The 25,733-nt window shown below is 53.0% G+C and overlaps 1 protein-coding gene across 1 annotated transcript in view; it reads right to left on the reverse strand.

The window, feature by feature from the left end:
- Window positions 1–25,733, reverse strand: part of LOC121433538 (putative ciliary rootlet coiled-coil protein 2) — a 62,081-nt gene that overhangs the window by 3,711 nt on the left and 32,637 nt on the right. Inside the window, exons 19-30 of the mRNA XM_041632003.1 lie at window positions 24,884–25,060; window positions 21,706–21,819; window positions 19,141–19,284; window positions 15,490–15,707; window positions 14,782–14,941; window positions 14,287–14,454; window positions 12,748–13,105; window positions 12,337–12,515; window positions 11,341–11,461; window positions 10,533–10,666; window positions 3,039–3,134; window positions 2,018–2,164 (exon numbers count right to left, since the gene is read on the reverse strand). Of these exons, the coding sequence (XP_041487937.1) occupies window positions 2,018–2,164; window positions 3,039–3,134; window positions 10,533–10,666; window positions 11,341–11,461; window positions 12,337–12,515; window positions 12,748–13,105; window positions 14,287–14,454; window positions 14,782–14,941; window positions 15,490–15,707; window positions 19,141–19,284; window positions 21,706–21,819; window positions 24,884–25,060 (2,016 nt within the window). The remainder of the gene's footprint in view (window positions 1–2,017; window positions 2,165–3,038; window positions 3,135–10,532; window positions 10,667–11,340; window positions 11,462–12,336; window positions 12,516–12,747; window positions 13,106–14,286; window positions 14,455–14,781; window positions 14,942–15,489; window positions 15,708–19,140; window positions 19,285–21,705; window positions 21,820–24,883; window positions 25,061–25,733) is intronic.

Raw genomic sequence — 25,733 nt, forward strand, 5'->3', positions numbered from 1 at the left:
GAATCCTCTCCTTTGAGATCAGCAGAAGCCTACCTATTCAAACCAGTAGCCTGGAGTGGCTGCATGGTGCTCTTGGAAACCTAGGGGATCCTGGCTTTATAGTCTCACCGGGCCGGCCATCACCAAGGCAGGATCAGAGCCAGTCTGCCTCTGTGGTCACTGCTATGCCCGCCTGCTGCTGGCCTGCTGGGGTCATGTTCCGTGCCATGCAGTGCCCTTTCCAGTGCTAGAAAAACCCACTCTTGTCATCTGGGGCCTGGAGCCCACGCGAAACTCTCAAGGACCTTGGGATATAGTGATCTGTTTGCACGGGCAAGGTTATAAGGTCAGGGTCTGAGCCCTAAAAAAAAAAATAAAAACTTTCTTCTTCAGCACTGGGAAAAGCAAAGAGTTCTCTCCACTGAAAAGGGAACCCTGTTTCTTTAAAAAAAAAAATCTAGCTACACTGCTAGAAATGCATGTTATAAAGAGAAGAGAAAAGTGAAATCCAAAATAAATAATGTTCACATCCGGGTTTCCCCTCCTGAGACACCAATAAAGGGTTTATGGGTTTGTGGGCCCCTCACAGCTGACCTCCTGCAACTAATTAGCTGTTCCTGCCCTCCCCCTCTCAGGCCCCAAGGACCCAATGCTGGCATTATGCCCATAGCTTGCTCTGTTACCCCTAGGCAGTGCCACCTCCCCTCGCCCTAGCAACCTCCGGGAAGACACGATCCTACTCCCCACCCAGGCTCAGGCTGGGAATAGCTCATCTTTCCCTCCAGCAGCTACAGGAAGACTCCGGTGACTTTATCCTACTGATGCCACCTTCCCTTTGTGGGAGGGCAGGTGGCCTTTTACGGAAAAGCTGGTTGGTGGCTTTTGTAACTACCCTGGCCCTGCTGGCTCCTGTACCCTGGGCAGGCTGGGGTGGAGGGTGAGTCAAGAGGCCTTGAGAGGGGCAGCCTACCTTGGAACCCATGCCTGAGGCCCTCAATGTCTCAACTCAAACATTCCTGGCTCCGCTGTTTTGCAATGCAGACCCCAAAAGCCCCGAGTAATCAGGTTGCTGATGCTACTTGGCCAGCCTGGGATATTTTTTTTTTTTTCGAGACAGGGTTTCTCTGTAGCTTTTTGGTTCCTGTCCTGGAACTAGCTCTTGTAGACCAGGCTGGCCTCGAACTCACAGAGATCCGCCTGCCTCTGCCTCCCGAGTGCTGGGATTAAAGGCGTGCGCCACCACCTCCTGGCCAGCCTGGGAGATTCTGTCCTTCCCTCCGGTCTTCCACATGCCATCACCTCCTGACTCCCTGGGCCTTTTCTGTCTTGGAGAGGGCAGCGAGGGTATCAGAGCTCTGTGATCACAGACTAGCTCGGTGCTCTGCGAAGCTAGCTTGAATGGGCCGTGTGGCTGTGTCCTGCTCCTTCCTGCTTCTTTGTAGCACAGTGGACACCGGGCTGCAGTATTCTGTCTTGTACCCTGACTTGAGCTGAGCAATGACCATCCCTAGCCCTACACAGCATCAACACTGCCCCGGTCTCATGGCCTGCCTGTCTGCTCTGCTCTATGCGAGTTCAGTGGTACTTTCTATGAGAAATGTGGTGTGTGTGTGTGTTGGGGGGGGGGGGTTAGGCTATGAATATGGAGAGAGGTTTGCAGAACTGATACAGCACATGACATCCTCAAAGTTGGGTGCTATTTCCACTGTGAGCAGGACCCAGGGACCCAGGAGGTAGCTCATTTTGGGGGCAGAGCTGGCCACAAAGTCAGGGGTGGTCCAAGGAGGGTGTTTCACCTCCCTCAACGACAATCAAGATGGGTGCATTGCCACCACCAGAGGTCTCTACAAGGTGCTTGGAAGCTTCGAGGCCGGCTCTGAACTTGGCACCATTGCCAAGGCAAATGCAGACACTGAAACCTGCTGGACCAATCTTTCTTTTTCCCAGCATCCGCTCTATGGCCATCCGTGGATCTTCCCCCACTTCTTGCAACCCTTCCCTCCGTCTCTGGGAATCTTTTCCGCCTCAAAACCAATACCTGTATGAGGCGCGTGCGCAGCGCCGCGAGCTCCCCCTGTAGGCGGGCCCGCTCGGTGCGCAGGGAAGTGGTTTGCTCCCGTAGGGCTCGCCTCTCTGCCTGCTGGGTTGTTGCAGTTTCCCGTTCCCTGCGACTCTGCAGGAGCACCTGGGTGGAGAGACGCTGCATGTGTGTGGGCCAGGGATGGGGATCCTTGGCCTCTTGGAGCCAGGCAGTCTGTCTGAGGACGGTCTTGGGCTCAGCTTATTGTTTTCCCCCAAACCTGCTAATAACCTCTCCCTCTGGAGGTGCCTACTGTATAGCAAGAAAGTCAGTCCTCTCACTCCCTGTGGTGTCCTTCCAACGGGGTTTCCTGCCTGTCATCTGGGAAATGGATGTTTCTGGGTCACTACAGGACTTCACACTTGCCTCTGGCATCTGCCTAGGCTTCCTTTTTTTTTTTTTCTTAATGAAAACATTTAATTGTGGTGGATTGCTTACAGTTCAGAAGTTTAGTCCATTATTTTCTAGGTGGGAAGCAAGGTGGCGTGTGGATAGACATGGTGCTGAAGAATGGCCTGAGGGGTCCTACATCTTGATCCCGTCGGCAACAGGAAGTGATCTGATTCACTGGGCATTGCTTAAACTTATACGAGACCTCAAAGCCAGCCTCCACAGTGACACACTTCCTCTACCAAGACCAACAAGGTCACACCTCCTAATAATGCCACTCCCTTTGAATGTAAAGTATTTTTTTGTGGTTTTTCGAGTTTCTCCTTGTAGCTTTGGAGCTTGTCCTGGAACTTGCTCCTGTAGACCAGGCTGGCCTCTAATACATAAAGATCCACCTGCCTCTGCCTCCGGAGTGCTGGGATTAAAGGCGTGGGCCAGCCCCTAGGCCTCCTTTTATACTGAAGAACTTTTTAGGTATTCAGATGCAGCGTCTTGCCACAGTGAGCAGGTTCATTGCCTCCTGGTGACAGGTAGACCCTTTCCTCCTGGGGTCCCTCCTCCTGAGGTCCCTCCTCCTGGGGTCTCTTACCTGCTTCAGGGGCTCCAGCTGCCTCCCCTTCTCTCTAAGGCTCTGTCTGTGCCTGCTGCTCTCTTCCAGCGCCTGGCGCAGGGTGTCTACTTGCTCCTAGGAAGAGAGAGAGAGAGAGAGAGAGAGAGAGAGAGAGAGAGAGAGAACACCTGAGAGTCGTGGCGTCTGCTGGAGAGCCTGCAAGGACATGGTTGAGGATAATGTGCTGTGCTTTAACTCGTCAGTGGACGGTGCAACAGCAGAGGGATGGAGGACTCTTTAGATGTCCTTTGGCTTCATTAGGAAGGACAGAACAGGGCTGGAGAGATGGCTCAGAGGTACTGAGTTCGGTTCCCAGCAATCATATGGTGGCTCATGACAACCTAGAATGAGATCTGGGGCCATCTTCTGGCATGCAGGCATACATGCAGACAGAGCACTTTACATATAACAAATAAATCTCTTTTTTAAAAAAGGACAGAGCAGGCTATCAAGCACCCTAAACCTGTTCCTTGGGCCCCAACTGATGGGGAATTGAGGGGTGTGTAGGTATGTGTTCATAAGGCTTGTGTATATGTGTGTAGGTGCTTATCCCTATACATGGGGAAGCTAGAAGGATGTTGTACATCGTCCATGATTATTCTCCACCTTAGTTTTTTTTTAATTTATTTTTGTTTTATGTGTGAGAGTATTTGCCTGCACGTACATGTGTGTACTGCACGCATGCCCGGTGCCTGAGAAGGTCAGAAATGAGCTTTGTTTGACTGGATTCCCTAGAACTAGAGTTATGGAATCACCATGTGGGTGCTGTGAATCGTATATATACTCGGGTTCTCAGCAAAGGAAGCAAGTGCTTTTAACCCCCGAGCCATTTTTCCAGCTCCTCCTCAATTTTTGAGACAGGGCATCTTACTGAACCGAGAGCTCCTTTATCCCACTAAGCTGATTGGTTAGTGTGTTCAGGGCTCCACCTGCCCCCTGCTCAGTGCTGAGGTCACAGACACACCCCTGTCTACTCTGTGCTCATTCACCTATCCCATCACGCTGGCCACCATGGTTTTAATATTCTCCAAAATTTTGTTAGCATATCTCAGATATCATCTACCTTGTAAACAGACAAAACCAAACCAAAAGTACCCAGCCAACAAACAGCCGTCAAGCCCACACAGACATAAAGATGCACATGAAACTGATTCAAGCAAGCTGTCTTCTGCTGCACCAGAGCCCAGCCCCTCTAGCGAGCATGTACACAAGGGAGCCCCAGCTCAGCTGGTAGAGTGCATGCCTAGCATGCATGAAGTGCCACGTTTGATCCCTAGCACCACACAAACCAGGCACGATGGTGTTTTCCTGTAAAGGAAGTACTAGGGAGATGGAGGCAGTAAAATTAGAAGTTCAAAGTCACCCTTAGTTAGGTACTGAGGCTAGCCTGGGCTACGTGACTCTGAAAAAAAAAACCTACCAACCAGATAAACAAACAGAAACTACTGCAGGGCACACAGCAAATCACAGCTAGGGGAAACTGAAGAAGCTCAAACACCAACTGGTCACGCATTCCACATTCACAAAGTAGAAAACAGAAAAAAAAAACCCAATATAATAGAGATAAGAGTTGATAAGAGTTGAAATGCATAGATGAGATGCAAACGAGAGAAGAGATAAAAGTTGATTATTTGAAAAGACAGACTTTGAATAAGGCAGATTAAGAATAACAGACTAGCAACGTAATGGTTAGGGACAGCAGGGTGTATGGGTCCAGCCATACCTCCACCCAGTAAACCACTGTACACATGCAGGCATTCATGTAACATATTTGCACCTGTGTGTAAGCCATCTGAGGTTGAGGGTGTTGAGCAGATGTATATACAGGTTCTTGGCATGCCTAACTCCCAAATGACAGCGACTGATCCAAGAAGTGGCAGAGACAAAGACTGGCCCGGAATGGAGATTAGCGTGCACAGCAGGAGCTGTAGGGTGGAGTAGGTACCCTGTCTTGAAAAGCTGATTCCCGTGCGGTTTCTATCCCTCCATTGATAGACAAGGGCAGGAAGCGCAACAATTCTTTTTACAGCATGAAATATTCTTAGCACAGATAAATCCAAACAAATGTGACATCATTAAAGGATTACAGCTGCAAACATTTGACAGCAACCGTGGCCTCATGTCTGCGGTGTAAGCCCCGGCAAACGTGCACCTCCAAGGCAGGCCAGGTGCCTCCGGACTGGAACCCAGAGCTTGGTCCTGAGGCTTCCGTATGCTGGCAGGAGAGAGAGAGAGAGAGAGAGAGAGAGAGAGAGAGAGAGAGCGCACAGTGGGCTGTGTAATGCCAGTGGAGTTGTTCAGGGTGTGCTTGCCACAGGGGAGGCCTGGGCAGGAGTTCAAGAACTCTTCAGGCACTGCTGGGACTATGGGGCTGTGACCTGGTGCCACAGAGAACATCAGTAGCCTCTCCACTGGGGTATGAGGAATGTGCATGGGGTGGGGGCGGCAATTCTTGGTTCCTCTGCTCGAAATCTTATCCAGATGCATGTGTCCTGGTGTTGAATGGATGCATGTCCTCATGCTGCAGACATGGCTGGACATACATGGCTGGACATACATGGCTCCCTGGGGGTAGTCCTATGTGTCCTGTTATTCTGCTGGGTCCCTAGGACAGTCCTCTGTGTCTGCCATTTCGCTGGGTTCCCTGAATAACCTTTGTGTCCCATTTTTTCTCTTGGGTCCCAGGATAGCCATGTGTGCCTTGTTGTTCGTCTAGATTCTCAGGGCAGCCCTGTGTGCCCTGTTGTTCTGCTGGTCCTGGAGTAGCCCTGGCAACGGGAAGGAGTTGCTCTCAAACAAGAGTTGTACTGTTTGCACAGCACAGCCTACCATTTAATTAGAAAAATATGTTTTTAATTAACTTTTTCTTGACAAACACATTGGCTTATGTGAACCAAGTGGTCGGGGGGAGCAGGGCAGGGGGGAATCAGTCCGTGAAAGTGAAAGAAGTTGTAGAAAATTCAGGACTTGCTTTGGAATATGCCCTAGGTTTGGCAGAACCAGGAGGGCACTAGGCCAGCCCTGTGGGGGCCGGCAACTACCCAGCTGTGGCAAGGGGGGGCGGCACGAGGAAGCCATAAGGGTAGCCATGTCCCCAGGTCTCCAGCTGGCCAGGAACAAATGGTACTTTTCTAGGGTTACGGGGAAAAGATGGCATAATGTTGATATGTTCTGCTATAAAAGCAAAGTGAATGCTTCATTGAATCGAGAGGTGATTATGGACAGGGGAGAACAGAGAGACACAGAGCTGCCCCCTGCACCTTGAGGGTGGGAGGCCCCAAGGGGAGATCTCCCAATCCCAGGTAACCTGGTTCGTGTGGATGAGGTGGTCCCCTGTCCCCCTCAGGACTCCACCCTGGCAAGTTTGAAGCAGAGGGCACCTCTATAACAGTGTTGCTGGGGAAGCAGGCCTTTGTCTCTTTGTTCCCAGGATGGAGGGTCTTTGGAAGGGGGAGACACTACTCTGATGCAGGCCATCAGGGTTTCCTTCACCAAGGGGGACGCTGGAACCTTTCTCTGCCTTTCCCTTCAGCCTAAGATGTCAGGGTGGAGTCACTGACTTCCCTCTGGTTCTGCCCCTACTCTGATTTCCAACAATAGCAGAAGTCCGCTCTTCACAGCTAGGCAAAGTTAAAAACAAAATCTGGAAGAGTGGTGTTCAGAGGGGTTAGGTTTGAGGCCCTCTCACTAAAATGAGTTTTGTTTTTAAGGTGAGGTGGGGCAGGAGCCAAAGTTCCAACGAGCAGAAAAATGCCAGTCACAGCCCAGGGTACAGCGAAGACTGATGACCCAAGTTCTGGATTTGGGGGAATGGTGATAGGAAGGAGAAGTGGGGGTCAGGGGCCAGGAGTCTAACTTAGGACCCAGGATCAGGAGACCTGAGTTTAGGACGAAGCACTGAAAAGCGAGTGATAAAGAAAAGGGTTTTGTTTGTTGTTTGGTCTATTCTTGTACTGGAGATTGAGCCTAGGGCCTTGTAAACGCTAGACAAAGGCTCTACTACTGAGCCATATCCTCAGCCATTTTCCTGGACTCAGGATTTTACCATGTTGCCCATGCTGTCCTTGAACTCCCTCAGTGTTTTAGTTCGATGCCCTTGAACTTTCAATTTTCCTGCATCAGCATCTGGAGTGGCTGGGGTTACAGTCCTGGCTGAGATGTTTCTGAAGTGGGAAGGATGTGAGCAGAAGGCAGGGAATTCCGCTCTCCTGGTGGAGAAGGCTCACAGCAGACAGGCAAAGGAGATAAGAGGGGCTGTAGCAAGCCAATATTTTGGTAATTCACACAGCCCTGCCTGGCTTGGAGCTTTCTTGTCATATGAAGCAGGTTGCCTTTGAACTTGTGGCAATCCTTCTGCTTCTGCCTCTGGAGTGCTAGTTTCACCACCACACCCAGACTTGGCAACGTATTTGGATTTTAAAGACAAGTGAGCCTTCTGGCTTCTACCTTAGAGAGAGCCCTAAGGAAAAAAAATCTGCAAAGTGTCAGTCACATCTTTAAAACACACCTGAGATGCTGCTCAGAGAGCAACAAGGAACCTGAAGTCTAAGAGAAAGCAGATCCCTCCCAGGGGAACAGGGTCACATGGTGCTTCCTCACCAGTGACGTCATCTGGAGTGGTCCATTGAAACCACGTACCAGTCAGGTTCCGAGGGACCCTTGCATCACCCCGCCATGCTGAGATCTATGAGGTCGCCTAGCAAGGCACTAGGTAGGGGGTGTGAAGTCTACACATTTGTGAATGGGCTAGCTTGTTGCTCAGCTCCATCCTGTCACATAGGAGCTTTGAGCTGGGATCAGAAGAGGAGCAGGAACCATCCTGAGTTGCCTAGCTCACACTACCCTTCTGTGAGTCAACCCAAGAGGGCCCATGGTTGGGAGTCCGAGCCCTGGAAGCTAAGTGGTACTTGGTCCAGGTCCAGAACCTCAGTCTTAGAATGGCAAGGAGCTGGACTTGGCCTAACAAGCCTGGAGGGCCTTCTCCAGGGCCTTTGGTGGGGATTCTGCCAGCTCTCCCCTGGAGAGGCCCTCTGTGCCAGTGCTGTCTCAGGGAATGGGCTTCCTGCACGGGGGAATTTAGATCATGAGCTCATGGTCACGAGCTGCAAAGACCCAGGAAGCTGCTGGCCAAGTGCAAGTGCAGGCTGTAGTGACTAGAAAGCTTGGGTCTGCAGCAGGAAAGGATGTGGGAGCTCAAAACACAGTGTGGGATGTGGTGGCAGGTGTCCACTCTAGAGGACAGACAGACAGATCCTCGGTACCAAGACACAGGCAGAAGGAGTCTAAGGAGACAAAGATTCACAGGGCATTGCCCGGCAGTGGGAGGACCCCCAACCACAACCAGCGATGATCACCCTCGAGACAACCCTAGAGAAAGACCTGAGAACTGAGGCCGGAAGAAGATGAGAAAACAAAGAATGAACTTCCTTCTTGTGGATAAGAAGAAAGCTCAGAGAAGTGAGCACGGATGCACTCCGAGGAAAAACCGTGTCTCATCACGTGACACTTGTCAGGGGGGTAAAACCCCTGAAAAGGGAAGGATGGATAGAAATAGCTGGGAATGAACATAAAGGGCAAAAATGCAGAAGCTTAGCTGAGCAGATAGCGTAATGAGGGCCCCGTTAGACTTGGGTCAGGTACGACTGAGGACACAGTATTTAACTGGAACGGAGGCCACTCTCCTCCATACACTAGTGTGGGACACTACCTTAGGAGGAACATGCCATTGAGTCTGTGCTGAAGATCCACAGAAGCAGCTGATAGTGACACAAAGAGGAGCTGGACAGATGGCTCAGCAGTTAAGAACCAGTAGCTGCTCTTATAGAGCCCCTGGGTTCAATTCCCAGCACCCACGAGAAAGCTTACAACCATCTGCAACTGTAGTCCTATGGGATCCGATGCCCTCTTCCAGTGTGCAGATACATATGCAGACAAACATTCATTATGCATTAAATAAATAATAAATAAATCTTTAAAAAATAGTGACAAAAAGTCATAGTAGACATAGTAGACATCAACACCCTTCTCTTGGCCTGGGGAATTCAGGAGAGACATCACATTGGCAGAATATCAGTCTTTGTAACTTTGTAAAGGTTTAGAAAGCCCCCTTCCAAGTGGATAACCCAAAAGCGATAAGCTATTTTCAGCTCTGCTTGGAGAAAACACACACAAGTGAACATACATGTAAAATAAAACTGACCTAGCCCAGCAGGCCAACCAACCCTGGCTTCTCTGATCCCTCATCTCCCGAGTACACAAATCCTGTCACTGTTTATCTAAGCCATTTAACTGCAACCAAGGCCATTGTCCCCATCCATCGATGTGGGGCTATATTAGGAGGAACATGCTACACACACACACACACACACACACACACACACACTGCACAGCGGCTGTGCCTAGAGGGGTCTTTTTGAAACCTCCTGGGCAGATGAGGAAGCTGTTCCTGGAGGCAGGAGAGGCTCTCTCTTCTGCTTTCTGTCTCCCTCTTTATAGGCTGAGGGAGGCCCCTGCCCACCTGACTGCTCTGTGCAGAAGTCCCCTGAGGATGGCTAGACTCCCCTCCGCCCCCATGATCCCCGTGTGGAGAGAGGGAATGTAGGCCTGAGTGAGACTGGTGACCAGTCTGGCCTAGCAGTTGCCTCTTCGGTTGAAACTTAGAAGCCTGTGAACCCATGATGTTGAAAGGCTATTATTCACTTGCCGCTCCCTCCTCGGAGAGATACTTGGGGACAAGTGACCTGCAGTTTTTACTGCGTTCCCCCGTTCCCACCCATGGTTGCCAACTTTATCCTTCTGGCAATCGACCCAGGGGATCCCATTTTCCCGATACTTGGTGGAGGCCTTCCAGCTGGGTGTGTTCTTCCCTACACATCTGGGCCTGTCCAGAACATTTGGGAAGGCCTCAGCTGAGCTCTGGAGTCCCGCCCCTGACCAGGGGAAGCCCAGCATTTTCTGCATTCCTTCACCTGTAGTCCATGGTAGAATCCCTTGACTTGAGCGGGCGGAGGGAGGCCAGAGCCAGGTCCTAATCTATGGCTTGACTGCTCCCTCTCTAGGGTTTCTAGGCCCCATATCCTCAACTAAAATGGAAACTCCAGCAGCTACCCATAGCACAGTACCCAGTATAGGAAAATGTACTTGAGTCCCACGCAAACCTTTCTGTGTCTGAGTGTCGCAGAATAAGAAGCAGCCCAGGAGCAACAGCCAAGGGCCCCATGAGGATCTCAGAGCCAAGCAGGACCTCCTCGTGCCCGCTTGTGGGACCTCAGATAAATGGGTGGACCTGGAAGGCAGGAATCCAGTCCTAGCTCTGTCCCTTGCCAGCTCTGCCCCCATCAGAAGACCTCAGTTTCACCAATCTGTACGATAAGGTCTAGGACCACCTCAAAGGTAACTGCGCTGGGGATGGGCCCAAGACCCACGTTCTGATGACCATCTGGTTTGTCAGTAGCAACGTCACAGGAGTCTTACCTGCATCCTCCGCCTCTCCTGGCTTGCAGCTCGTGTCCTTGCCAGATGCTCTGCTTCCAGCCTCTGGAGTGCCTCCTTCTGCAGGACCTGAGTTGCCTGGGCGCCATGCAGTGCACTCTCTGCCCTGCGTTGGCCTGGGGGCAAAGCAGTGTGGCTTGAGGCTCCCAAGCTTGGCAGATCTATGGGGTAACTGCCACTCGGTACTGCCCCTCCCCAGCTCAAAGACGGCAAGTAGATTCAGTGAGTTGAGGCAAGGGTCACCGGGGTGCAGGGATGGGAGAGGTTCCCTTTCTCAGCCAGGGGTGCTAAGAGTGGTCCCGGGGCCTGATCGTCTGACCTTGGGTCACTGCTCCCTGTACTTGTCTTGCTTTCTCTACCTATCACCCTTCCCTTCTTCTTTCTTGGGCTCTGGGCTGCCACTCCCCCACATACCACATACCGCCTTTTTTAAATGGGAGCAGTAAGTTTAAAATAGTGAGGGGAGCCCCAGCAAAGGGCCTCTCTGAGGAGGTGACAAGGGGAGTCATGTGACTTTCTGGAAGGGAGGGTGCCATGTAGAGGAGGGCACAGTTGCAGCTGGCCTGAGGTGGAAGTATGGGGGGGAGGGGATGGTGAGATTCAGCAGGTCCCAGAGGTCTCTGGAGTCCACCCCTCTAATAGGAAATCATTACTGAGAAAGGTGGCATCGAGTCATCCTGGGGACTGGGTACAGTCCCAGGTCTACCCCAGAGCCCTCCTGAGACCATACACCAAAAGTGGCTAAAGGAAGGGCCATGGAAGGGCCCCCTCATAGGAAGGAGAGATCCACCTTCCGCTGCATCTGCTAGGTCCCTCTGTAGCTGCTCCACACGGCTCTGTAGGTGGATGAGCTCGCTCTCTGCCTCTCTCAAGCGGCTGCTCAAACTGGCAACCTGGATGCAAGAGTTGTCCTAGGCAGAAAGAAAGAACTCAGCAGGGTGAGTTCTGGCAGGCAAGAGGGAGGGGGCAAAATATTTACTAGTGAGCTGGGTGGCCAGGCAGGCATCTTCTGATCTAGCCCCTAACATATGGAACAGAGTTGTGAAACCATAAGCTGCAGGGAAGCCAGCTATGGTGGATGGCTGAGTTTACACACTACCTTTGGAAGGCATAAAGGCTGGCTTTGGGCAGAGCCTGAGGAGCCTAAATTTGGGGTCATGGATATAAAGTGGGGGAGCTTCCAGGGGTGGCCATAGAAGGCTGGAGCAGTAGGCTAAGGATTAGAGCTGAGAAACTTGCCCCCAGATCTAGCACTGTGGGAAGGGGGAGCCCACAGAGAAAAGGTAGACAACCCCTGTGGTCTCTGTGATTATGGTCTGTCCCAAGCTCATCTGTTACCAAGGAAGTCATAAGGGGACAGCTACTGTGTCCCTGGTGGAGTCCTGGCACCAGGGGCATTGGTTACTAGGAGGAGAGAATGCCTCCATGTGAGAGACTGTGGGGAACACTCAGGTGTCCTGCCCAGGTGTGTAATGCAGTGTGTCCTCAGACTCTAGAAGCTTCAGGAATGTGAGCTCCAGGGCACTTTCTGCTAGCTACCCTGAAGGACAGAGTGACCTGTGCCATGTGAGGCAGTTGGATCTGAGAGATGGTGGCATTCCTGGTGTTTGTCTCCACAGGGCAGTCTGAAAACTGACCACAGAGTGTTTCCCAGCATCTCAGCAGGCCCAGAAATGGACAGACACATAGACAGAGGTCTTCAGTGAGTGATTAAACTCCTCCCTGCCTCCCAGAGTCCCTGGGGGTATATGCCCATATGGGTGTGGAAGACCCGAATCCCTTTTACCCGCTCCTGCTGGGCTTCTTGAAGCTTTTGCACCAAGTCCCTCAGGGCATCCCTGACAGAGGCCACATCTATGATCTGCGAGTCGGGGTCTCCAGGTACAGGTGAGGACCATCGGGATGGAGAGTAAGATCTAGTAGGGGTACTGTCCCTTTGTCGTCCAGGGCGAGTCTGGGAGCTGCCTGCAGGCGGTGAGAGCCCAGGGAATGTGGGTAGGAACAGACACATAGATATCCTGTCTGTAGGAGCTGGGAGCAAAGCTATGGTAAGCACAGACTCCTAAAATGGTAAAATGGAAGCACAGACTCCTAAAATTGTTGGAACTGCTCTGGCCTCCTTATTATGTGGGTTGTAAGGCCTAAGGAGAGGTTGGGGTACTCAGGTTGGGAACAGAACAGAGCCGAAATCACTGACCTGTTGTGGGAGAATGGGACCTCTCAGGAGAGGCCATGTGGCTTTGGCTCCAGAGCCCTAGGCCACTGCGGAGTGTGGAGCACAGTCGGCCCAGCTGGGCCTCTGCATTGTGCCGGGCACCCTCAGCCTGGGCCAGCTCCTGCTCCAGGATGTGGACCCGGCTACAGGCATTGTCCAGGCTGCCCTGGAGGCTGTCCGCCTGGCTGCTGGCCTGTCGTAGCCTCCTGGTGAGTTTGCGCAGCTCGGCCCGCAGGGTCTGTTCAGCCCTCTGGCTCTCACAGAGATGTCCCTGCAGCTGCTTTGCTCGGGCCTCCCCTGCTGCCTCGACTTCGGCCAACTTCTGCTGTAGCCCTAGAATCTGTAGGAAGGACGTTGGGACTCAGATGTAGGATCCAACGTCTAGGCTGGTTGAGTCAATGGCTCAGCCAGGCCAGGAGGAAAACCCTGTTCTACATACCCCTTGAAGCATCATTTCAAGACAGGTTTTAGCTAGAAGGCACCCTAGCTCTGTCTCCTAGTGTTTAGCAGGTGGGTAACCCAAGCCAGGTTAGGACTGCCACCTCAGCATCATGGTGTATCTGTTAGCAGCAGAGAGTTCTGCTGGCAGCTGTCTGCAAAACTGCAGCTAGCTAGGACCACAGACTGGCTGCCCTCTCCTGCTAGGGCCCCACCTCCGCCACTCTTCTTCACCGGCTGCTTCAGAGCCCAGTCGTGACCAAAGCATGCTTTGTTATGTTTCTTGCCATGGGACAATACCTGTGCTCCACATACTCACGCATGCACGAGCTGGGAATGCACAGGCGTGGGGAAGACGGAAAGGCAGCTTGCCCCTTCCCCTGAGCCAGCAAGGGGAGCCTGGCCTCATGTCCCTTTCTGGGTGACTGCATCCTAACAATGGCCCTATTCACAGAAGGAGGTGTGGGGCCGAGGTCATTCTGGGTCGCCTGAGCTTGGGAGCTAAGCCCCCACATTCTAGGCATGACTGGTGTTCAGGATGGCCAGGCATGCAGTTCGGGTACGGAAGCTGGGGACTGCTGGGCTCAGAGGCATGCGGTACCTTTAGTACACTGAACTACAGTCCTGGGCTGTGATTAGACAGTGTCTTGGGAGCTGGCCTAGGGGCTGTGTGAGTCCAGGGTGCAGGGGTGTGTGTGCAAGGGTTGGGCATGTGTGATGTGAGCAGGCAAGGTCTAGGCATTAACTCCGTGTCCTGAGGCCTCCCTACCTGGCTCCTGCCCAGGACTCTGCCTAGCACCTGGGCAAGACTCGGCTCTTTCCTAAAACAAATCCGGGGAAATAAATGAGTTACAGCTTAACCAAACCCCTTGCCCTCAGATCCCTTTTGCCCGCCCCTTGCTGCATATGGTCAGGTTATCACGGGGACAGCGGATGGAGACAGAAATGGACATCAGGCCTCTTTCCACCAGTCCCTCTCATTGCCTCCTGCCTCCCCCACAGGTGTTCCCATGGACCTTGTCTCAGTTCCCGTTTGTACCAGAGCTCGGTGGTCCCCCTAAGAAGGGCAAAAAGCCTTCCTACCTCCTTCTGGGCACCGTCACGGGCAGCCTGGGCCTCAGCTACCTGCCTCTGAAGCTCCAGTGCCTCCTGCAGGTTCTTCCGTCGCTGCTGTGCATCCTGAGAGACTTGGGCCCGCAGCTCGTTCACCTCCTTCCTCTTTCTCAGGTTCTCAGCTTCCAGTGTCCTTGTCTAGGATGTAGGGGCGGTGCTGAGGGGTCAGGAACCCAGCAGCCCCCATAGCCCCTGCCTCTTGTCACATGGTCTCCGTTTAGGAGCTGTCCACATTCGAGGGGCCTCAGTTCAGGTCAGAGGGCTTGGGATCTAACCTCTCCTACTCTGCAGACATACACGTGGGACTCCTCTTTGGGGGTGCTGACTTGGGAGGGTGGGAAGCAGCTGTGTGTTGGTTATAGCTCCTCCTAGGGGAGTAGCTCTGGTCAGTGTCACTCTATGGCTATGAGACAGGGACAGGGGAGGAGGACCTGGGGCAGCCTGGTTGGGTGGAGGTCCCCTCACCTGTCTGTGGCGCTCCTGGAGCTTCCGGCGGGTATCCGTTTGTGCCTGTTCCAACTCCTGCAGCCTGGTCCTCAGCTCGCAGGCGTCCTTCTGAGCTGCTTCTTGGGCCTCCTGAAGCACCAGCAGCCTTTGCTCCTGCTCCTCCTTGGACCGCTTTAAACTAAGCAGGCCACAGGCTGACTGGACACTGGGCCCAGAGCTCGTCAGACAGACCCTCCCCAGGGAGATGCTATTCTTTGTGTGTGCCCTATGCGCTGCCCTAAGACCTGACCTCTGGAGGGCTCCCGTTACCCTTGACTCAGAGTCTATCCAAGTCTTAGTACCAAGAAGTGCACCCCTGTCCACTTTCACTTCTCAGCTCCTCTTTAGCCCCACCCTCTTTTACCTCTCTATCAACCCCCAAAGACCCCTTGTCCGGCCCAGCCTCCTGAGCCACTCATAAGGACTCCAGTTCTCTCACCTGTTAAGTCTGCTGAACGGGAACTCCTTGAGGACAGGAACAGGTTGGCTTGGTCCTTAGCCTCCCCGAATAAACTAGCATTTGTAGGCATTTTAATCTGGGTACCTGAAGGTTGCTTTCACTGTCTTTCTGACCCAGCTCACAGGTTACCCTGCCCTGCACACTCTCACTATGGCCTGGCTGAATAGCAGGGCTGTAGGCTCTTCCCATAACTATTATATAGGGTACCCGTCATACCCTGTCCTTACCTGGCCTTCTCTTGTTCAGCCCTGTGGATGGTGGCCCGCAGCTTGGTGTTGGAGTGCTGCAGCACATCCTTCTCTTGAGCCTCATCGTCCAGTGCCCGGCGGGCCTCCAAGGCCTCCCTGCGGAGCCCCTCACAACTCGCTTCACTGTCCTGAAGCTCTTGGCGCAGTTCAGACAGCCGTTCATGGGCGATGTTCAGCTGGGCCTGTAGCCCCTCAGCCTATGGGAGAAATGTGCTCTAGTGACCAGTTTGGGGACCCGTGGGTGCACAGGCAGCTGCTCCAGGGACCAGAGAGGGTACAGGATTCTGACTCTAGCTGGATACCCCCCCCCCTCCCGCAGTCACCCAGCATTTGCAAGAGAAAGCAGGTGCCCAGGGTACAAGGCCCAGATAGCTTTCGCCCTGACTGTTCCTGGAGCTAGCTCCATGCTATGTTCACCCTGTAGAATACTGAGATGTGGATTGGGGTTCAGCAGGGCCTTCCTGGGGTACAGTTTTGTTTACACATAGCTTTTGACTTTAGATATTTTTACCTGCTAACCTGGGGCCTGCTCCTCCCTTTTGATACCTATATAGGTTTTGGGTCAGCAGCCCGGCGCTTAGCACCAGCAACTACATAGTTGTGAGCTCAACCATCCTCTCCAGCCTCTTAATAGTGAGGGAGACAGGGGAGGGGGAGGGAGAGCTCAGACACCTGCGCTCTTTGAATTCTCTAGCAGACTCAGGGCTTCTCAGGCCAGGCTGCTCCATTGCTGAAGCAGGAGGCGATAAGCATCATAGGAGTCTCCAAGGCAGGGGCATGGATACCCTCAAACATAAGGGAGGCCACTTAGTACCTCTGTGAACTGACCCAGGGAAGGCAAGGGGTCACAATGTAAGTTCCCATCTCCTGCTGGCTGGCCCATGGCCCAGAGGATGACCCTGTCATTCTGGAATTGAGGATAGGGCTTTCACACTGCAGGGGTACTAAATCCTGGTTTCCTGCCCTGGGGCATAAAGCATCTCTGGGCACCCACGTTCTATATGGAAGGGTCCAGAGAAGGGCCAGTCCACTCTTAACTCCCAGGCTATGGGATAGGGACTTGCTGAGGCTTCCCAGTCCCAACCTACAAATCTGACCAGAAGCCTCAGAGAAGGCTCCATCCTGGCTCTCAAGTGTCCCTGGGGAGGAGGTGGAGGAAGCCAGCAGGGACATGTTGAGAGAGGAAGCCACAAGAACTCAGTGATGTTGAGTTGCTGGTTTGCCAAAAGCAAACCCCTCTCTGCGAGCTGTTTTCACGGGACATTGTCCAGGCCCCCGGCCGGCCCGGCTCCAGAGTACGCCCGCTGTTATTGTTGTTCTGTTTTTGGGAAGGGCCAGGGCCTCCCCACTGCTCCCCACCCACCCCCCACATGTGGGAGCCACAACCGTGCAGAGCATTTTCCGCTGAGCTCAGCAGAATCCACCCAGAAGGTCAAGGACCAGAGAGAGGGCCTGTCCATCATAAAAGGAGCTGCACTCATTTCCCGGAGTAGGAGAGATGAAAATAAGCAAAACAAATGGGGGAAGGGCCCCCCTGCTGCCAGGACACCTCCTCCCCCGCTGTCCAGCACCCCCACCCACCGCCTCTTGAGGACATCCATCCCTTTTGCAGGAATTTTACAGCCAAATCGCTTAATGTGATTATAATAATTATTTCTTTACTAGAAGTTGTATAAACAGTCTCTTTTGAAATTTCCTGCAGGGAGGCAACTCCAGAGCTCTGCAGGGAGGAGGGCAGCAAGGCAAGCAGGGGAGAGGTGACAGCGGGGTAGCCTGTGTGTGCATTCATGCATGCATGCATGAGTGAAGGTATTCATGTGTGCTTTGTGCACACCCAAAGGATATGTGTGCATGCATATAGACGTATGTTTACACATGTATGATGGGTGTGCTTCTAAGTATGCATGTGTGTTTGCTCTTCATCTACATGCACATGTATACGCTCCTCGATGTCTGTGCTTTCGTATGCAAGCCCTGCAAGTGTGTGTGAATGCCTTAGGTGTGCCTATGCACACTGCTTAGTGTGCACATACCAGCGTGTATCTGTGTTCATAGATGTGTGCTGCCTTAGGTTGCACGAGATGTGCACATATGTGCATACAAATCGGAGGTTATCAACATGTAGGCTTCCATGTCTGTGTGCATATTTACATGTGTGTGAACCCCAAGAAGGTCTGTGAGAACATGCAAGCTCCCGCAGTTGAAAGTGGGGGAATTCTGAACCAACCTGACCCCCCGGGACACCTTTCTGCAATCATTTCTCTTTTCCACTCCATCCCCCCACCTTTTCAGACTCCCGTCACTCCTTATCACTTTCCGGGGGGCTTCCTTACTGAAAACTTGACTTTGCTGTGAGGTTCATATCCTTCATCTGACCAGAACAAAGAGCCCCCCTCCCCTTGATCCTCCTCTTTCTGCCCCCAGTTTTGAAATTACACTTTGCTTCTCCATGTGGTCGCTGACCAGGCCTCGGCTTTGAAATCTGTTGGAAGGAGCCCGTTCTCTTTGGGGCCAATATAAACAGCCCGTCATGTTCAGTCATGCTCTCTTCCTCTCCCGGGCTCTTGGCTGGCCCCTTGGGGTGTGCTTGGGGAGGGAGAGCCCCTCTCCTCACCACACCAGGCCAGCTGCCCTGCCTGCCAGCCTTGGCACACAGCCCAGAAGCTGTGAGGCCGCTTTGTCCCCACAGGCCCCACCTGGGTTCTGGCTGACCCCCCTCCATCCTCAATCCACATACCCTCCTGCCCTTGCCTCTCCCAGGAGTCCCCAAGTCCTGTCAGAACTCCTCAGAAACACCTTTCCATCCGCAGGCCATCCGCCGGCCTGCTGGGCCCCTGCCTGGCCTAGCCCTGGCCTCTTCTGGCCCCGCCCAAGACTGTCCCCCATCCTGTTGTGATCATGTGACTCCCGGAGCCTCTGTGTGAGGATCAGGGCCCATGATGGTCCCTGAAAAATCCCACCACCATCCGACTTCTGCCTCTCTGCCCTGCATATTCTAAACTCAGCTTCACGCCTCCCCAGCACCATGCCTCTTGTACAGGCTCCCCATGGCTGATTAGGTGGATAGATGTTTAGATAGCATCTCCCACCCCTGTGTCACAGTGGTCCCTCAGGCAGGCTTGGGAAGCCATCGTACAATGACAGCTCCCTGTCTCTGACTCCTGGTCTCTGAACTGTGTAGAGGTGAAGGTTAGGCTGGGGAGAACCTGGAGCCCATGCCATGGTTCTTATCAATTGTCCACGGCTAGTATCCCTGGGTAGCCAGCCTCTGACTATCCCAAGAGGAGCACAGATGCTCTGTGGTCTCCCTGGGAGGAGGCAGGACCAGTGGTAGCCATGACTGGGCCTCACATCTACCTGCAGCCAACTACAGCAGCTCTGCTTTCTCTTAGCCGTGGCTCAGTTCTGTCCTGTCAAGTCTCTCAAAGCCCAATCTATCACTTTGGGCTAGAAATGATGCTAGGCCATAGCTCGCTTTCCCCAGCTGATGTCAGGAGCCAGGTACCACTTCACCCCTCGGAGAGATGCCCCTGGTTGCCGAGCCAAATGGGGAAGTCCGTTTGACTCTTGCTGGTCTTGTGGCATCTTCCTTTCTCCTGCATCCTTACCCTCTCAGGACCATCTCCTCACCTCTCTCCTCACACTGCTCCGCTCGGCTGCTGTCTCCCGGAGCTTTTCTCTCAGAGTTTCGGCTTCTCTCTGGTGGGTGGAGATAGCCTCTTCCAACTGGACCTGGAGAGTCCTGAGCTCTTCCGTCACGGAGGTGATGGTGTCCTGGGGATAGAGGGACCACTGGGTTTCTGGGAGGCTGGTCTGCGGCCCGACTGCCAGGCCATGAGATAAAACACGTGGTATAGATGCTCTGAGGTGAGGCCCATGCCCACGGCTCTTCACTTTCCTTCTGGGATTCCCAAGCCATCAGCTCGTGGCAAGTGAGTGGACAAGGCCTGGCGGGGGAGGGAGTGCAGTGGCTCAGGTGTCCTTTTCTGTTTAACAGTCCTGTTTAGCCCACTTTATATGGAGCCCACCACTGGGGTCCTGCCCTCAGTGGCACTACGTGGGCAAGCAATGGATCTGGGGCTGAACCTCTACCCCGGCGAAACTTTCTGCTACTCAGGTCACCCAGGTCTGGCTGGTCCTGGGGCATTCACTATGGTCAATGTCGGGTTGGCATGGAACGGGACTGGACACTGCTCACCACGTACGTCCCCGTCCACCTGGTACCCAGTTTCCTGAACTTTCCAGTGGGTAGGTGGCAATAGGGGACAGCTATCATCCTACCATCTATAAATAAATGTGCTCTAAACGTATGTGTCCTACTTCCATATGTCGAATGCTGCCATCATAGCCTGGCAGCTGTGCTGTGCCAAGGAATCAGTGCAGCAAAGGTCTGCTGTTCTGTTGCACCCACCACAGACTATTTCTACAGACCGCTGAGCACCCAGAGAAGACTGAGGTCCTCTAGGCACCAGCTCCTGGGTTCAGTCTGAAGCAGTTCCTTGTCCAACGATGTTACTCTCCTCACCTTGACAAGGCCCAATGTCCCTGGTTAGGATTCTTCCCCACTCACTCTGGGCCTCATCCTAGGCCTCATCCAAGTTCTTGCCCAGGACTGCAAAGTCTCATATTTGGAAGAAAGCATTCTTTCCCCGTGATAGGCTACTGTGCCTGATAGGCTGGGGATAGAGACATCTAGGCAGGTGGTGTCAGGGCCCCTCCAGAACCTGCAGTTTTACAGCGAGGCACCAGTGATCTGTGGAGGCCCCACCCCCACACCTGCATTCTGCAGGCCACCACCTGGGGTTAAAGCTACCATCTGGGGTAGAGGCTTCCATCTGTCCCACCTCTCGCTCTGAGCCTTGGCTCCTGCTCTCCTTCTCAATGGGCACGAGTCACCTAGGATGGGCCAGGTCAATGGTTTTGTGCCCACATGGTCCAGAATTGCTTGCTCAGTGAGGTTGCGGTTCCCTATGAATCTTGGGGACCAGCTCCTGGAGGCAATGATGACTCAGGCCAGTAGGCCCCTCCACCCATCAGTGGCTCAGTGCCATGTCACCCCACAGCTGGGGTTCTTTGGCTGTACTTCCCCTCTCTCAGCGGGTTTTAATTTCCATTTTCTAAGCCGAGGTGGCAAAAGAACCCTTAATGAGCTCCCAGAGGAGCCGAGCTGGCTGGAAGGCCTGGTCCCTAGCCCAGGGGGAGATTTGGCCAGCGTGAGAGAAGGCTCCAGAAGCTGCAGAGGCTGGTCTATGAGGAGGCAGCAGCTCCCTGGGTCTCAGGATGCTTTTCTGCCCAGAGGGCAGAGATTGGTAAAGGTGCAACTTGGAAAGAAGATCATAGCCATAGACTCCTCTGGGACCATGCCAAGGAAGTGCTGTCCAGCCCTAGTGAGGGACTGGGGGTGAGAGAGGACAGAGCAAGAGGAAAAAGAGCCAGGGGAAGCTTCTGGAGCCTGGGTACCACTTAGGTTGTCCTCATCTGTGATAGGGGGTCAGGATATGTGTGCTGGGGTGGGGGGGGGGAGTCATATCTAATTGCCACACCGTTTCCTACTGCACAGCACTGGGGACCAGCCCCTGCCTACTTCCACCAAAGCTACCAGACATCCTCCCCAAGGGTCTGCGACCTCTGTGCACCTGCCTCTTTCTCCAGCTGGGTGATCTTCTCTCATCGCCCATGTGGGTAACAAGAACAGATCTCCGACAGTCAAAGACTGGCCACAGGAAGATTAGTAGAATGCCTTCCCACAACTGGGCTATATTAGAACTAGTTTGAGCACAGCAGGCAAGGTTTGTGCTATATAGACCAGAAGGTGGGGACATAGGCCTGGATCTACTCCTCTCCTGGCTGTTGCCATCCAGTATATGGTCCAGCCTGGCCCTCCTGTCAGTCTATATCAAGTCCTGGGAGCACCAGGCCAGAAGAGTCTCAGTGCCCGTAGCCAGCACAGGCAGGGGCCAAGGCATAGAGAGCCATAATCACTTGGCTACTTCTGCCTTTGAGATGGTGGTTTCTCCCAGAAGGAAACTTGGAGGCCAGGGAAACATGAGACTGAGGAAGACACAAAGAGGAGGGTATACTTCTAGAAGCAGGTAGAATGGGGGTATTTTGGGGGCTCTGCTAGGACTTGCTTGGCCCTACAGGACCAGGCAGTCATCTGTCCCTTGCCTGGGAACTGTCGTCAGTGGGGCTCACCTCAGCTTGCGCTTGCTGGTGCTGGGCCTCCTGGCGGGTCCGTTCCAGCTCTCTGTTAGCCCCAGAGAGCTCCTTGCTCAGCAGGCTCTTCTCTGCTTCCTTCAGAGACATCGCCTGGACATGAGGAGACAGAGAGCTTGTGAGGGAGCTGAGGAGTCGGGGAGCTCAGCAGAGCTGCTAGGGCTCCCTGTCTGAGGCACAACAGAATGAATGCCATGTTAAGTTTCCTGTCAGGCTTACCAGTTTTTGTTTGCAAACCCTGCCACTGGGCAGGGGTGGTCCTGAGCTCAGGCCTTTACTGGCAACATACTCCTTCACCCTACTCTCCCCTTTGGGGGTTCAACAATCCTTCATGCCGCTCCCACTTTTCCATGGCCAGAGGTCTGGTTCTCACTGGACAGACTGGTGTTTCATGATTCCCTATCGTCCCGGTTACTGCTTCCTACAGTGATCACGAAGAAGCTGCTGATGGCACTAGACCCCAAGGATGTCTGTCTCACCGAGGGTGTGAGCAGGACACAGAAGCCAGACTTGGGGAGACCCAGCTCCCCGAATGGCAGGACTGGAAACAGCCTTCAACCATGTCCCAGGCGTATCATTGGTCATGCCAGGCAGAGAAGTCCCAAGAGCCTCGGATACCGGCACAGGGAGAGTTCTGGTTGGTGAATCCAGACAGGCTAGGAGTGTGATGGGCCAGTCCCACTGGCAGCTGCACTCAAACTGGTGACCTGGCTTGTCCTGAATGAGATAAAACTACAGCAGCATGCACAGCACATTCCTGATGATCCAGTCCTTCCCCTGACTCTCCAGTTGTGGGTCACGGTACTTCTCACACTCGCGGCGAGGCTGGTCAGAAGTAGGGGTAGCGGGAGAACACCCCCTTAGCTTCCAGCCACCATACATCTAACCCACGGCAGCTAGGATGGGTTGCATCACTGAGGAATTGAAGAATGACAGTAGTCCCTGAAGAAGAGGTGGCAAGGCAGGAACGCCACTCTCCATGTTTCAAAGAATTAAAAAGCAAACAACAACCCTTTGCTCCTCACCTATCCTCTCCCTGTCAGAACGCATGCTTGCTTTCTTCTGCCTCATTCTGGTAACCCGCCCACCCCTGGCCTGTGAGACCATTGAGACCTGGGGCCTTGATTTCCCTTCTTGCTAATGGACATAGCAAGAAAATACTTGTTGAAATCATAAGCAAAACTTCATGAAGGACAGAGTGTGACTTTCACTGCAGTGAGGTGAGCAGGCCACGGTTCAGGCCCAGCAGACTACAAGAGTGGAGAATTTAGGGGAAATGGTCCTTCATAACCAGTTGTCTTGTTTCTTTGAGGCCTGGTCCATGCAGACTCTCTCTTCTTGCCTGAGGTCTCCTGAAGATTGCATTATGGTTGAAATTGTCAGTTTCTTCCAAGAAGTGTGGCGTGCAAGTTCTGCCTGCCAGATCTTCCCCACCGGGCACTGTTTCTTCATGTTGACATGAGGGGGAGCAGATGGTGTGGGCAGAGGGCCAGGGAGAGGCCCCTGGCTGCTGTGGTGACCACTGCCCACATGCCTGGCTTTCTGGATTATAGCATTGGAACACAGTGTTATTGTGGTCTTGCTGTGGGTCCGGGGAAACCATTGGAGGCCATCTTCTCTGCTTGTTCTCCTCTTATTGACGCTCCTCTCTTGGTGCTGTTTCTGAAGCCAGGAAGCTTCAGTCAGATGGGAATAGGTGGTGTGGCCTGGTGTGGCCTGGTGGGTGGTCTCAGATGGCAGTGAGGGTCTGTGTTGGGCCTTGACCACTGCCCCAGATAGGTTGCTTCTTTGAGCATCTTCTCATACACCCATGGGGATGATGTCACTGGATCCTTCACAGGTGCAGCTTTTTCGGCTTTAAGTTCTCTGTGTCCTCTCTGAATTCAGCCTTGTTACCCAAACCCCCTTCATATTACTCCTGCTTGGAAACATCTATGTTTTCTATTACTTGAACCTGGTGCATAGGGCCTTCAGGGCTCCTCTGCAGTCCTTGCCATTCAGTTTGCACAGCTCCTGGTGCCCATATTGACACATGCATCCCAGATACTACTGAATGCTCTCATCCAGCCTCTTGCTCCCATTTCCATACCCTGCTCCTCTTGCAAGTCCTTAGCTTCCTCTAGTATGGGGCACAGTTAAAAATCACGGCTCCCATGCCCAGAGTGTACATGGGCAGGAGACCAACATTCTCAATTTCCTACTAGTCAAATAAGCTTATGAGGCTAGAATGTTGACAATCAGTTCATTAGAAACACAGTCTTGTCACAACCCCTACCTCTTCCAGCCACCTACATTCTGTCCTTGCAATTTGTGATCAGTGCAGAGAGATTATCGTCCTTGCTCACTGTGATGGCATGCTTGCGTGTGTGTACTTGTCTGCTCAATTTACTCAGCAATGAATTCTTGAGGATGGCCCAGTTCCTTGGAAAAGCCTGGGCTCAAGGGTAACCCCGTGTCTAGACTTGTGGCATGGAAGAAGGCTCAGGTTGGATGAAAGTTGTGCGGCTGGACCTTGCAGATAACGGGGTGACTGGCTGATCAGGTGAGAGAGTTGACAGACACATGGATGAAGAGTTGGGCGCCTGGGTAGATAGCTGAAAGCATGGCTACTGAAAGGGCATCTCAGTGGGTAGATCGCTGGCTGGCCAGGGAAACTGACAGAGGGATGGCTAGGCAAATTAATGGTCAGCTATGTGGATGGAGAGCTGTGTGTGTTTCTGGATGGCCATGGATGTAAGCAGAGGTCAGTGAGCATAGAAAGAAAGATGGATAGTCAAGTAAGTAGAAGGGAGATGGATGAGTGGAAGGACATTCAAGTGTGTGGATGGGCAGGTGGATGGATGTGCGAGGAAATATATGAATATATAAGTGTGTGTGTGTGTGTGTGTGTGTGTGTGTGAGAGAGAGAGAGAGAGAGAGAGAGAGAGAGAGAGAGAGAGAGAGGGGTGGTTGGTTAGATGACAAATGAACGTGTGGCTGGATGGTTGATATACGGGCATGTGAATGAACGGATGGGTGTGTAGATGGCTGGGTGTGTGGGTGTGTGGATATCTGTTCAGCAGGATTCCCATGGCAGCTCAAAGCTGTGGCAGCCTGGAAGGGATGCATCTGCATGGATTGCCACAGGTAAGGACCCCAGTTCCCATGCCACCATCACCTGCTGCATCTCATGCTCCAGCTGGAGGAGGCTCTCATCCCGCTCCTGCTTCAGGCTCTGAATTTCTCCCTCCAGAGCCTCCCTCTCAGCTGTACTTCTTGTCACCAGTTCCTTTTGCCGTTCCATCCACTGGGCAGCCACCTCCTTCTCCTCTGCCAGGGATAAACTGAGGGTCTCCTGGCCAAGGCAAAGGGTAGGTTGTGAGGTCAGGACTGGGGAGACAGGTAGACACTTGAAGCTCTGAGATTTATCAACCTCCTAGCCCCAAAGAGCTCGGGATCGGTGGTCCAGCAATCAGTTCTCCCTTTGTCTTCTCTACAAGATCCCCCAGATCTTCCCAGAAGCTGGGAAGAGCCTCTCTGGGTCTCAGCATCTGCCATCCCATAGTAATCTAGCAGATCTTAAGATGTTCCTGAATCTCTACCAAATGTCACTGGTACAGGGGCATGGACATAAAGATGGATGAGTATATAGATAAATGGCTGGCTGGCTGAATGGATGGATAGATGGATGGATGGACAGGTAGATGGATATACATATAGATGGAGGGATGGATATATGGATATGTGTTTGGATAGACAGATGGGTGCGTGTCTATATGGGTGGGTAAATGTGTGGATGGATGGATGGATGGATGGATGGATGGATGGACGGATGAATGTATGGATGTGTGGCTAGAAGAATGGGATGGAACAAACAAGGCCTCCAGGAACACATGACCCTAGTGGTACAGTCTGACAGATGTGAAACTGTTTGGTCTCTATAGCAGCCTGAAGCCAGGATAATGGATCTTCAGGCTCAGTTCCTTCTCTGAGCAAGAGCCTACTCAGCACATCAGCTGCCCCTCCCC

Source organism: Microtus oregoni, unplaced genomic scaffold (genome assembly GCF_018167655.1).
Source record: "Microtus oregoni isolate MIOR12 unplaced genomic scaffold, Mior012 000038F_ref0000394, whole genome shotgun sequence".
NCBI classification, from domain to species: domain Eukaryota; kingdom Metazoa; phylum Chordata; class Mammalia; order Rodentia; family Cricetidae; genus Microtus; species Microtus oregoni.